General features: G+C 45.9%; 1 protein-coding gene across 4 annotated transcripts in view; it reads left to right on the forward strand.

Annotated features, from left to right (window-relative positions):
- Positions 1 to 13,902, forward strand: part of arhgef6 (Rac/Cdc42 guanine nucleotide exchange factor (GEF) 6) — a 48,288-nt gene that overhangs the window by 15,787 nt on the left and 18,599 nt on the right. For 3 of the 4 annotated variants that reach the window (XM_056274156.1, XM_056274173.1, XM_056274181.1), the window contains 7 exons: positions 1,664 to 1,786; positions 5,421 to 5,559; positions 5,704 to 5,763; positions 7,268 to 7,414; positions 8,987 to 9,073; positions 9,461 to 9,542; positions 9,818 to 9,933. In XM_056274156.1, coding sequence (XP_056130131.1) covers positions 1,664 to 1,786; positions 5,421 to 5,559; positions 5,704 to 5,763; positions 7,268 to 7,414; positions 8,987 to 9,073; positions 9,461 to 9,542; positions 9,818 to 9,933 — 754 coding nt within the window. The remainder of the gene's footprint in view (positions 1 to 1,663; positions 1,787 to 5,420; positions 5,560 to 5,703; positions 5,764 to 7,267; positions 7,415 to 8,986; positions 9,074 to 9,460; positions 9,543 to 9,817; positions 9,934 to 13,902) is intronic. The other variant, XM_056274164.1, reaches the window with a different exon arrangement.

Consider the following 13,902-nt stretch of genomic DNA (forward strand, 5'->3'; position numbering starts at 1 on the left):
TGTTTCTTATTGCCAATCCATGACTCGCACAGAAGTCCAATAACAAGGCACTGCTCGGGTTCAGATCTGGGAGGCCGTTCCTCCCAATCCCAGTCCCCCAGCAGAACTATAGAGTCCCGAGGCGGAGCCCTATCCAGGACACCACCCAGAGACTCCAAGAAGGCTGGATACTCTGAACTGCTATTCGGTGCATAAGCACACACAACAGTCAGAGCCTTTCCCCCAGTGACTCGCAGTTGTAGAGAGGCAACCCTCTCATTCCCCGGGGAGAACTCCAACACGGCGGCGCTCCGCCGGGGACTTGTGAGTTTCCCCACACCCGCCCGGTGCCTGTCACCTTGGCCAACTCTGGAAAAGTAATGCGTCCAGCCCATCTCCAGGTGTTTGGTACCCGAGCCCATGTTATCTGTGGAGGTGAGTCCAACTATATCTAGTTGGTACTGCTCCACCTCCTGCACCAGCTCAGGCTCCTTCCCTACCAGAGAGGTGACATTCCACATCCCGAGGACCAATCTGCGATGCCGGAAGTCGGCACGCCCTGGTCCCTGCCTTTGCTTGCTGCCCCTTGAGGCAAATTTGTGATATTGGGCTGTACAAGTAAAATTGACTAGACTCATAGAATGGAAGTGAATGAGAGGCGAATATTTGCCAATCATAATTTCGCACATGTGTGACCATAGCCTTACAGTGGAGACGAGTGTGTGCCCTTTTGTGGATGGGTATCATTAAGATTTTGACAGTACTACTACTCTTACAGATAGTGCTTATCGATCCGGTACTTTAACGGTACTCTTATTGGTTCTTTTGGCATTTTTTTAAGAGAAAGAACAAAAATTAAGAACAGAACCTTGCTTTGCTTTCTCATGTCTGAACAGAGTGTCCCTTTTAATCATTAACCCATGATTGTATAATTTAGTTAACTGTGTGGGTTCTAGGTTTCTAGCATACATAAAATACCTGAGGTGGATGGGGCAACGATGAACTACGAGCTAGGCACTTGAAAACTGCATTTCTCAGCCTGTATTTGATGCACTTTCACTCGATGTTTTCACTCGATGTTTCGCAAGATTGCTTGTGTTTCTGCCCTTACATGCAAAAGAACTTGTTACACTTGTGGCAATGAGCATTGTCAGCACTGACTGCAGTGAAGTATAACCAGACATGTAACTGTTTAGTTCTTTCTCTGCCATTGTCACTAAGAGCAGGCTGTGTGTGTGTGTGTGTGTGTGTGTGTGTGTGTGTGTGTGTGCATGCGCGCACGCATCTGAGAAAAATAGGTAGAGCGAGCCGGCCCCGCCCCTCGGCTCGCATATACAACAGTCTCCAAGAGAGGTTCTCTTTTGGATTGGGAATAGTGAAAATGCCTCATAGATAACTGTCTTAATCTTATTGCAAATTAGAAACAGAATTGGTGAGATAAAAGGTGCAAGATAAAGTTTATGTAGTCTAAATAAATAGGAAATTTACTTTCTTAATTACTCCAATACTGATAGCAAAGTCATTAATGTCGGAGCTTATCAATACTACGTACGGTCTTTAATAATTTAGCACTGGCACCCATTTAATACCAAGTTTCGGTACCCATCCCTAGTAATGACTGAATTTCAACCAGTGAATACAACTTTAAAGTATGGGATTCTAAAAACTTCTCTCTCTCTTCCAGAGTCCCTGAAGGCCAGCAGCGTATGGCAGGCTGTTATCTGAACCTGATGTGTCAGATCAGGACTCTGTATTTGGCCTACTGTGCCAGCCACCCCTCAGCCGTCTGCATCCTCACTGACCACAGGTCAGCTCTGATACACAACACAGTAAAGAACAGCTATACACTACCATGCCAAAGATAAGATCCTAACTTTCTTGTAAAAATGTAGATTTTTAAGAGGAGGTAAACCTTTAGTTTTATTTTTTGATCAGAAAACATGTTGATATTCCCCCAGAGTAGTAAAATTGATTGGTTGATTGAACCCTGGTTTGCTGATATCATATGACGACACTTCATAATTCATCACCGAAACATGTGGGGTCTAGTGCATTTAGACAAATAAAATATGATCCAAGTAGGTGACACACTGGCATTTGCCAACTAAATTCTCTGGATATGTTTTTGAAAAGGTAGAATGTGGCATTCTACTATAGCACTTTACGTTACTCACCTACCCCACCTCAGTTATCAGCCATGGCAAAGTTTTACAGTCTTCAGTTTCTTGTTAATTGCTGTAAAAAGGTGGGACTTTCAAAGGTCCTAAGCTGCTGTCCCCCATTGGTGTGAAGAGTTTTTGAATCTTTTCGGACTAATTTATACGACTCAGTTGAGATCAGCCTCCTTTTACCTATTTCATCATTGCACTGTTTTTTACCTCTGGCCTAATGTTGGTTGGCTGTTCCTTGGCTGATGAATCATTGTAGATGCACACAGGACCCTTTTGGCTGTGAAAATGTTTCAGGCGTTACAAATCCCTCTCTAACTCAGGGTATCCGCAGGTCATTAAAAAGTGTGAAAAAGCATTAAATTGATTTTGCAATAATTTATGCCTTGAATGGCATTAAAAAGTCTGAAATACAATTACCAGGGGTCTTAAATATTTTATCATTTTAGCTTGAATTTTGATTATTTGTATAGCAGTGATTTGTGTATGTCTGTGTTGGTATACTGTAGGCTGTGTGGAAGCTTATAATTTCAACCGATCGATTCTGGTGGGGATAAAAATCAATAAAACATCATGGACTGCATTGGAACTTTCAAGTGAGATGAGCGAGAAAAATGAGCGGTAAAGTCAATGCAGACATACAGGACAGAGCTAGCTGATCCAGAGATGGGAAACTGCTACATGCCCATGTCTTTCAAATTTGAAGGCTAGTGGAACATTGCCAGCACACACCCCCATCACAGCAAAAGAGATGGTAAAATCAAACTTGGAAATGTGGTGCAGCACAAATGGGATTTATCACTGTCGCCAGTCTAAAACTTGGCAAATACACTGCACTAGTTATTTATTGGCCAATTGCTTCCCATTTACATGCACAAACCAGACGCCTGAATCTGATAACCCAGTCTCTGGCTATGCTCTCTACACAGACTTGAAGGCGCTGTTCTTTGTTTTGTTATGAGAAGCCCTTGAGTTCAGGTCTTCTACAGTTATTTCTTATTCCACCTATGTAGTTTTCTCTTTCTCATTTCTGCTATAATAAATCATGATCTGGTCAGTCATTTATTCTGTCCAGTGATTTGTTCCCACTCCATTCATTTGTATCACTACAGTGGATCACCATTTGGTAAAATGCTAAAGAGTTAGAATTCTCCATCAAGACTGTCTGCTTGGATTTGGGTTCCCATACAATGTTTTTTGAGTTCAGCTTCTGTGTAGTTAGCTTCTGAATTCTGTGACTTCAGCTTTTGGTGTAATTAGTTGGGACTCAGAGTGGCACTCAAAGGTCATTAAAGGGGCATTAAAATGCATTCAATTCAATTCACTGATACCTGCAGATACCCTGTAACTGTAAATCACTTCTTCAGCTGTCGTCCTTTGAAGTCGATTCAAGGGATCACAGTTTCCGACTGGATTCACATGGTCATTTTATTCCAAGAAAGATGAGGTGCTTGGTTGGCCGTCCCTACAGACATGGCCATGTCTGCGGGTGGGAAGCCGGATGTGGGTATGTGTCCTGGTCGCTGCACTAGCGCCTCTTCTGATTGGTCGATAGTATGATCCTCCCACATGCTATGTCATGCTCACTATCCGGTGAAAAGAAGTGGCTGGCGACTCTACACGTATCAGAGGAAGCATGTGGTAGTCTGCAGCCCTCCCCGGATCAGCAGAGGGGGTGGAGCAGCGACCAAGATGGCTCGGAAGAGTGGGGTAATTGGCCAGATACAATTGGGGAGAAAAATGGGGGGGGGGGGCGGTGAAGTGTTGTTTGTTTGTTGTTGTTTTTTTTACACACTGCATAGGGTCAACATAGGTCAATGCTGAGGGATTTGCGGTATTGTAATTAGTTGTAGTTTGGATCAGAGCCACCAGGTGTCAGACTTCTTCTTAGTAAAATGCTTGGTAGGCTGCGTTGCCGGTCCCTGAGTGTCTTAAACTGAGCCGGTTCTTTGCTGTAACTTCACATGGCTCTTCTTTACTAGGAGCCATTGCAATGATCTATAATACAATACACATGTAGCATTCGCAGTTAAATAATTAAAAAGCTGCCGTGCGATTAAGTTGTAGTAATGTGGAAGCAGTTTATCAATTGCAAGGGTGAACACTGCAGAAAGTTAAATTGAGTGACACAGGAAGTGAGGTGTTGTGGTTAAGTAAACAGGCAAGCGAGGCACATTTGCATTTCAGTTGCAGAAACTTTTTTTTTTTTACATTCATGTTTCACAAATGTCAGTACATGTCTTAACAGCTACAGTTCAATCAGGAGAGACATAGTGAATGAAGTAAAGATAATTGCTTATTGTAAAAGATTATTTTAGTGGAAATGAGTACATGCCAAGAAAGTCTTTGCGCTTAGATTCAACAAGGAGATCTTTTAATCGAGGGGCATCAATCCTGAAAAGCACCACAATAATCCCCCCATGGAGTCCAGACACTGGTGGTAGTGGCTGATAACTTCTACTGAGATGATAGATAGATATTCCAGTTATCCTTTCCATTGCCTTGGTCAGGGCACAGGCAGGAGTATTAACCCTAACATTCATGTCTTTGATGGCGTGATGAAACCCATGCAGACACGGGGAGAACATGCAAACTCCACACTGAAAGGACCAGGGACAGCCTGGGGTTTGAACCCAGGACCTTCTTGCTGTGAGGCAACGGTGCTAACCACTGGGCCCCCATGCTGTCCTGTAAGGCTAATGAGGCTGATGAAGAGATGAAACTCATGATCTGTGAGGACTAGGCGGTGATGGGAAGGTGGTGAGGGAAACTTATTCAAAAAAGACAGCTGCAAGATGATAGGCTAACCATACAGGTGTGTCGCTGTGCTATTGGATAGATGAGAACAGATGATTTGACAGCTGATAACTCAATTAACAGCCATAGACAATGACAGTAAGGGAAGATATGAGTGACTATGTGTGAGAGATGAGAATGGCAGGATAAAATAGAAATATAACTACAGGCCTGTGCATGCAAAATATAGTCTTCCTGACTGAACTTTTGCTAAAATGCCATTTAGATTTTGACATTTTGGATGATGAAAACTCATCAGTGTTATTTCTGAAAAATAATTTGCGCTTCCTTATTGTAATGACAATTACTTTAGACTTACAGGTATTGACCTTTCTTGTCCTGCAACTTGAACATTGTGCACGCCAACCATGTATTGGCTAAGGTTTGGGCTCAAAGACGAGGGGAGTACTTTAGTCACTATGTTCTAATAAGATTTATTATGTGTGTGCTTGTGTGTGTACGTGTGTGTGACACCAGTGAGGAACTCGACAAGTTCATGGAGAGCCAGGGAGCCAGTGCTCCAGGAATCCTGACCCTGACCACCAGTCTCAGTAAACCCTTCATGAGGCTGGATAAGTACCCCACTCTGCTGCAGGAGTTGGAGAGGCATGTGGAGGTACAGGAGAAAACCTTTAAAAATAAATAAATTCATTCATTAAGTTATTAAATTGTCAACTTGTTATAATGGTTTTTGGTTGATGTAGGTTTGGCAACTATCTAAATATGAATGTTTGTCTAAATGTATGTTTGTTTGCCACAGGAGGCCCACCCTGATTACGGTGACATAATCAAGGCTACAGTGGCATTTAAAAGTCTGTTGGTAGGTTTGGGATCTCTGGGGGGGACAAAATCAGTGTTGCTGATTTCCAGCAAGACTTGGTCATCGTCATCTTTCAGTACACAAGATTGTCGTGTCATTTCTTCATTAATGGATGTTAAAACCAGTGGATTATCGGGGAAACAAAATCTTTTTCAGTGATTTTCAATAGGTTGACTCTTCCATGTCAGAGATGAAAAAGTGACTCAAGTCAGCTTTTAAAGACTATTACTCAGGCCTCCAAGAGAAGGTGAATCAGTTCATCTGGGCACCAGGTTTCATGGGAAAATTTTTCTTGACTCATTTAAGTGACTTTGTCAGTACTCAGCTAACTGCTGATTGTAGTAGAGCATGCATCGAGACATTGCACCGTTCTGTTCATGGAGAGAGCTCCTAAATATCGAAGCATAATTCAATGACAACAACCCCCTTCTCAGGCCCTTCTCAAGTGTGAAAAATAAAATGGAAATGACTCTCCAGTTTTATGATAAACGTTTTTGTGGCGAGATACACCACACTCATGCAGTAGTGTGAGATAAATACCCCATTTGGTTACGTTGGGCAGCTAAGGGGGGGGGGGTGCAGTTTTGCTGCAGACTTGGTTGATTATATTGTTCCTACTGTGGGTGTTAAATGAAATGCAAGCCTTGAAGAGTTAGAATAGACGAGATCAACTGTGCTGCAGTGTTGTTTGAACATCACCCAGACACAATTTCCACCTTACAGTGTGGAGTTCTGTGTGAGTGGAGATGTGGTGACTCACACTCTTCACCTGCCTCTAAATCACAAAATTAACTTAGCAATTGCAATTTCTAAGTTTTTCTCCATCTCTGTCTCTCTCCTCCTCTGTGGTTAGAAAATGTGGCTTCTATTGGGGAGTCTGTAGCGTGCCATTGACACAATTTCCCTTGATAGATGGTGTAGTTGCAAAAAAGACAACAGTTATGTTCCTTTGTCATTTCTCCTGTGTAAGGGGGAGGCCCTATGTGGCCATAGTTGGGTGTTCTATGAAGCAAACGTGTCGCAGGTTACTTTATATACTTCTGATGGCTGTAGTTTAATCTGATCAGTGGTACACAAGTGATTTACGCCTCTGACTGTAAAGCAATAATTTGAATTCACAATGCTGTATAGGGGAAAGACAGAAATTGTTCCCAGAACATTTATTGATCTTTTCTGATTGGTCTGTTGTATTGCTTCAAAAATGATTCAATCAATTATTCATCTCAAATTACGTAAATCATGATCCATAATCATTAGTTCATTTTATCTAGACCTAGAAATTTGTGAATTTATGAATGCACCAGTCAGTTTTGTTTTGTATAATGTAAACCATGGTTTTCTTTTATCGTGTATTAATTTCCGATATAGAAAGAATATCTCCAGTGGAATGCACTGTATTATATCAGTTGAAATAATGGCATATTTTATTTATTCTGTTGCCTTTAATGTCTATTGAGGAAGAGTGAAGTGTCAAGGTTTTCTTTGTTTGTGTCTGTGTGCTCAGATGCAGTGCCAGGACCTGCGGAAGCGTAAAAATCTGGAGCTCCAGATCTTGTCTGAGCCTGTGAAGGGCTTGGAAGGAGACAGCATGAAGAGCCTGGGCCACGTGGCTTACATGTCCCAGGTCCACATCCAGAATGGCACCAATGAGGTGAGCACCTGACTGAAGAGGTGACTGGTAGAATGAGAATTGTGTAGGAAGCAGGAGGGTCTAAAAACACAGGGTGGATTGGTCTGATTGGGACTGGGGAGTTTGCAGTTCAGGTGGGATGTAACCCAAAATGCACAGATTTTAAGCCAGTTTTCATTTTAATTTGATGTTCCTTCACCAATTGACCCAGTTAGGATTTGGGAAGGATTAGCTGACATAAGCTGTATGTTGGTGAGAGAAATAGGCATCTTAGTGTAGGAAAAGTAACACACGATTCATTGAAGTTAATGCACAAACTTTAAACACCCTAGACAACTTTTCAGCTTACATTATTGTAATCTCAGTAGGGTCTGAGGAGGACTGATGGTTTTTTTCCCCATCAATTCTTCTAAATATTTGCGAGGTAATAATTGGACTCATCTGTTTTGACATTTTAATCACATTTTCCCATTGTAATCAAGTCCACATAACCTTTCATGTGCCTCTTTTGTATACTGGTAGCAAAGAGTAGCTCTCACATGTGGGAGCAGCTTTCATAAGAGCACAGTGGAAACCGTGTATCATCTCAGACGCAAACACAGTTCAGTCCACCAACAACTCAGTCCCCCGTCTCTTCATATCTGCCTGGCTTATTTTTATATTTGTTTTATAAATATTACATTTCCTGCAGTAGATGGATTTGGTGGTTGACAGAGAACAGAGGTGGGCCATTAATGCTCTGTACCTGCCAACTTGGAGGTGAATTATTGCAGGCTTGTTTGTGTTATGTGCAGTCTTACTATTTCTCAGAGTACAAACTGCAGTACACATTATTTTTCCACAAGTTTAACTACTAGTCTAAATTGATGGAAAACCAAGTGTGTGCCTTCACTTGGAACAAATGCAAATAGTTTGGTTGACTCCCATGTGTAAATGTGTTCAAAGAGTGCCTGTGTCCATGAAGCCCATGTGGAAAATAATCACACTTCTTTTGTTGCCCATAAGATGTACAATAAACCTAAATATACATCACGCTTCAGAACAGAACCCAGTTACCCATAGTTAGAGAAAAAAAACACCCCCTTCTTGTCATGTGGTTTCTGTGTTGGGGTCGACTCAGTTCAGTGGTTGGAAGAAAGACCATGAAAGATATCGTGATTTCATAGCTACTAAATCACGGTTCCCACCACCTTTCATTTCTGCTTCCCCCCATATTATTTTCCATCCACAAAACCAGTCAACACTGTCAGGCTACCATCCTGTTCCTGCTTTGAGCTGCAATGCTATTCTTACTATTATTGCTATTATTTTCTGTTAGACTTGACAGGGATCAGAAAAAAAAAAAAAAAAAAAAGTTAAATAAAAAAATAGTAAATGCAAAATTGCCACCAAATTGCAAAAACCAAGGTTTTTCTCTCTGACAAATAAAGGAAATAGTGGGTCATGAAAACCTTTTGTCAAACTGGTGAAGTTATAACAGTTCATGGGAATAAATGGCCCTCAAGTGACTAATTGCTCAAATTGCTTGCTTTGTGAATGCACCCCACCCGTCTTCCTTGATATGGGGCTAAAAACTCTTCCTCTCTGTTGCAGGAAAAAGAGGAGCGCTACCTGATGCTTTTTCCCAATGTGCTTGTTATGCTGTCCGCTAGCCCTCGAATGAGTGGTTTTATATATCAGGTGAGCTCCAACTTCTGTCCCACATGTGTTAGAATAGTAATTTCTCCATTTGTTTTGTTTTATTTATTTTTCAGGACCTCTCTTAAGAAGCACAACTTTCACAAAGGTTTCTGTTGTTTTTGTTTTCAACTTTTTCATCTTGATCACGTCTGAGCCTTTTCTCAAGCTATAGGAAATACTGCCTGTATTTAACTGTAGAGCCTTTTCAGGGGAACAGATCAAACTTTGGCAGTGTTCATGCATAATATCATGACTTGTCAGCCTAATTTTCATACTGGTTCACTCACTCTAAAAGAAATCAAAAATCATAACAATATACAATAAGTGTCTTGTATGTGTGCCGGTGCCTAAATGCCTCTTCCTCCTTCTGTCTCACTCTATTTTCAGGGAAGAGTGTCTCTGACAGGCACCACAGTAACTAGACAGGCAGAAGATGCAGAAAATGGCCACTTTGCCTTTGACATCACAGGTGTGTATCTGAAGTCATGAAGTGGACAATGAATGCTCTCTGTGAATCGGTGGCACTATACCATTGTTATTGTCATGTTATTTTGATTGAACTGCTGCCGAGAAGCTCTCCTCCTCTCATCTACTGACTTTACTTCTACTATAAAGCTACAATTTTAGTTGATTACTTATATAGTTCAGGCACTGCAAAATTTACCTTGGGCAGCTAAGCAAATATGTCAGTGGTATCTCGCCTGCAATTAACTGTGTGTACGTATGTATGTATATGTTTTGCAGGGAGCGTGATAGACCGCATGACAGTGTTCTGCAGCCACCCCCAGGAATTACAGGAGTGGCTGGAGCACCTCCAGCCCTTTACCAAAGGAGGAAGCCCTGCTGGCACCATTTTAAAGGTGACATGCCAAAATCAAAGCAAAACTCTAAAATCAAGACACACACTTGCACAATAAAACTAAATTAATAACACTGTTTACATGCAGTCAAATATCAGATTTTTTAAGTTGATTAAAGTGAATATTTGCATTAAGGTGATAGTTTGATTATGGTGTGTACATGTTCTCTGATTAATGCAATCTTTTAATATTCCAAGTTTAAAAGACTCGTTGGAAAATTGAATTATTGTAACACCGTACGTTTGGACCCAATCGCAGAGAAGAGGCAGTTAAGTTCTAAGTCGCTTTACTGGACTTCGGAAAACATACAATAACCAAAAACTACTGCCCAACAGGGCAGGCAAAAATACAAACACGAATTAATGTAAAATACTAAAACACAGGAAACACTCTCTCACACAGAGGAGGGTTCAGGAGACACGGGCATCCGCAGACCGATGCTAAGCTTTTCCAAGACTCGATGACATATGTCTGCAAAGCACCCAGTCAAATAGTCCCCAGCACAGGTGCACCCAATCACAGGCAGGTGCCACTCATACTGGCCGACAGGGAGATGTCTCACCTGTTGGCTGCTGATCCTCTGGCCTGTGATCGTGTCAGTACGGCACCTGATGTACCCCTGGCCCGGCCCATGGGGCTGGAAATCATGGATGAGGGTCCGATCCAAGATGGCCCGTGCCGGAACCCAGCACAGCCCATAGCCCTCCCAGTCCACCAAATACTGGATGCTACGATGTACCCGGCAGGAGTCCAGAATCCTCTGAACTGTGTGGGCTGGCAGTCCGTCGATCAGATGAGGAAGAGGCGGGGGTAGGACTGGAGGAGACGGCACATCTCCATGAGCTTCAAGAGACACATGGAACACTGGATGGACCCACATGGAAGCAGGCAATTGCAACCGGTACGAGACTGGACTGACCTGTGCCACCACGGCGTATGGACCCATGAAGCCAGCTTCCGATTCTCCACCCGCAGGGGGAGGTCCCTGGACGACAACCACACCTTATCCCCCGGCTGGAAGGAAACCGCTGTCCGCCGCTGTCGGTTGGCCTGCTTTGTGTACCTGGACCTGGCATGTAACAGCATAGCTCGGGCCCTCCTCTAGGTCCGTGCACACCGCTTCACAAAGTCGGCTGCTGCCGGAACCCCCACTTCAGCCTCCTGGTCCGGGAACAGTGGCGGCTGGTACCCCATCTGGCACTCGAACGGCGACATGCCGGTTGAGGAGGACTGCAAGGTGTTGTGCACATACTCCGCCCACAGCAGTTGCAAGCTTCAGGACGATGGGTTGGAAGCCATCAGACAGCGCAGCATGGTCTCCAGATCCTGGTTCACCCTCTCCGTCTGCCCATTGGACTGAAGAGAGGGTGGCAGTGGCCCCGAGGAGGGAGCAGAAGGCCTTCCAATAACGGGAGATGAACTGAGGACCCCAATCCGACACCACATAACAAGGAAGGCCATGCATGCAGAACACATGCTCCATCATCAAGGCTGCGGTCTCCCGAGCAGACAGGAGCAACGAACCGTGCCGCCTTGGAAAACTGATCCACGATGACCGACTTCCCCTCGGATTGAGGGAGGCTTGTGACGAAGTCCACCAACAGGTGGGACCAGGGCCGACATGGGGATAGGCAACGGGCAGAGCAGGCCGGGCGGACGCTGGTGTGGGGATTCCTGCTGGGCACAGGTGACGCAGGCTGCCACAAAGGCGGAAACATCCCTCTGCATGGTTGGCCACCAAAACCTGCGGCCGACGAACTCCAGAGTCCTCCTGTCCCCAGGATGGCCCACCAGACGAGATGAATTCCCCCATTCCGTACTGCAGGGGGCACATACAGACGGTCTAGCAGGCCGCCCCCAGGCCCTGGATGAGTGCGTTGTGCAGCCACCACCTTGCTCTCTATCCCCCACAGGACCGGTGTGATGATGCAGGATGGGGCCCGGATGGGCTTGGGCTCTGCACTCCTCCCTGTAGCATCAAACTGGTGAGACAGTGCGTCGGCTTTGGAGTTTTTACTGCCCTGGCGGTAAGACAATACAAAGTCAAACCCGTTGAAGAAAAGAGCCCATTTGGCTTGCTGGGAGTTCAGCCGTTTGGCACTGCGGATGTAGGACAGGTTTTTGTGGTCGGTCCAAACTGATGCCTCGAGCCCTCCAACCAGTGCCGCCATTGTTTCAGAGCCTCCACTACTGCCAGCAGCTCCCGGTCCCCAATGTCATAATTTCTCTCTGCGGGGTTGAGACTCTGGGGAAAAAAAAAAAGGCACACGAATGGAGCTTACCGTCCACGGGCGCTCATTGGGACAGGACGGCTCCGATGCCCACCTCCGACGCATCCACCTCCATGACGAAGGGCAGCATCGGGTTTGCATGGACGGTGACGGGGCTAGATGTGAAGCACTGTTTGAGCCGGGCGAAGGCCAGGTCCACCTGGGGGGTCCAGCGGAACAGGGAGGACCCTTCTTGGTGGTGTCGTTTATGGGGGCCGCGATGGTGCTGAAGCCCCGGATAAACCTGCGATAGAACTTGGCAAAGCCCATGAGTTGCTTTACCCGCCTTACCAACTTGGGCTGGGGCCCTCCGCCACAGCTCGCACCTTCTCTGGATCCATTGACATGCCGGAGGGGGAAAGGATGGAGCCCAGGAAGGAGACTGTGGTGGCATGGAACTCACACTTCTCCAGTTTGATGAAGAGGTGGTGCTGCAGCAGCCTCTTCAGGACCCTGCGGACATGCTCCTGACGGGTCTGGGAAAACACAAGAATGTCGTCAAGATATACATACACGAACCTGCCCAGCATGTCCCGCAGGACATTGTTGATGAGCGCCTGGAAGACGGCTTGGGCATTCGCCAAGCCGAAGGGCATCACCAGATACTTGTAGTGGCCCGTGGGAGTGATGAATGCTGTCTTCCACTTGTCTCCCTCTCGGATCCGGTTGTAGGCACTGCGCAGGTCAATTTTGGTGAAGATGGTGGCCCCTCGAAGGTGTTCAAAAGTGGTGGCCAGCAGAGGGAGAGGGTACCGATTCTTGATGGCATTGGTATTCAGTGGCCGGTAATCTATGCAGGGGCGAAGTGTGCCATCCTTCTTCCCTACGAAGAAGAATCCAGCAGCTGCTGGGGAAGTCGATGGCTGGATAAATCCCATCTCTTAAGGCCTCCTTAATATACTGCTCCATGGCAGCAGTCTCTGGAGCTGAGAGGGAGTACAGGTGTCCCCGGGGAGGGCTGGAGTCAACAAAGGTGCTGGGCTGATGTGCCCGAGAGCCCCAAGAAATGGTGGGGGGCAACAACATACGGGGCTGGGGAGAAGGCGGTATGGAGGCTCAACCCATCAGAATCTCCCCAGCTCCTAATAGGTCTCGTCTTTTTGCTGGAGCCTTGGGACAGTGGGCGACGAAGTGGCCAGCCTCTCTGCAGTACAAACAGCAGCCTTCCCTCTGCTGGCGGACATGCTCCGCCCTTGACAGACTGACCCTGCTGATCTGCATGGGCTCCTCTACTCCTAGCGGAGGGGGGGCGGCTGCAGGCGCCGGAAAGCGACCAGTGGGCCGAGTGGTGTAGGCACCGAGCTGGGATCCATGGGCGCCCCGAACCCTCTTCTCCCTCCACTGCTCCCGGATGCGATTGTCCACTTGGCTGGCGAGTTTAATGAGTTCCTCCAGGTCATCCTGCTGCTGGAACATCCCTGGCAGCCAGCTCATCTTTAATGTCCTCAGACAGTCCATGCTGATAAATGGTGAGGAAGGAGGCAGTGTTCCATCCGCTCTCTACTGCTAGCATGCGGAACTTGACAGTGTAGTCCGCCACTTTCTCCCCTCCCTGTCGCAGGGCGTATAGTCGCTTGGCTGCCTCCTGTCCCGTCACAGGGTGGTCAAAAACTCGGCGCAACTCCTCCATGAAGGTTCAGTAGGACTGGCAGGCGGGTGCACGCTGCTCCCACAAAGCAGTGGCCCATGCCAGGGGAGG

This window comes from Lampris incognitus, chromosome 1 (assembly GCF_029633865.1).
Source record: "Lampris incognitus isolate fLamInc1 chromosome 1, fLamInc1.hap2, whole genome shotgun sequence".
Classification (NCBI taxonomy): domain Eukaryota; kingdom Metazoa; phylum Chordata; class Actinopteri; order Lampriformes; family Lampridae; genus Lampris; species Lampris incognitus.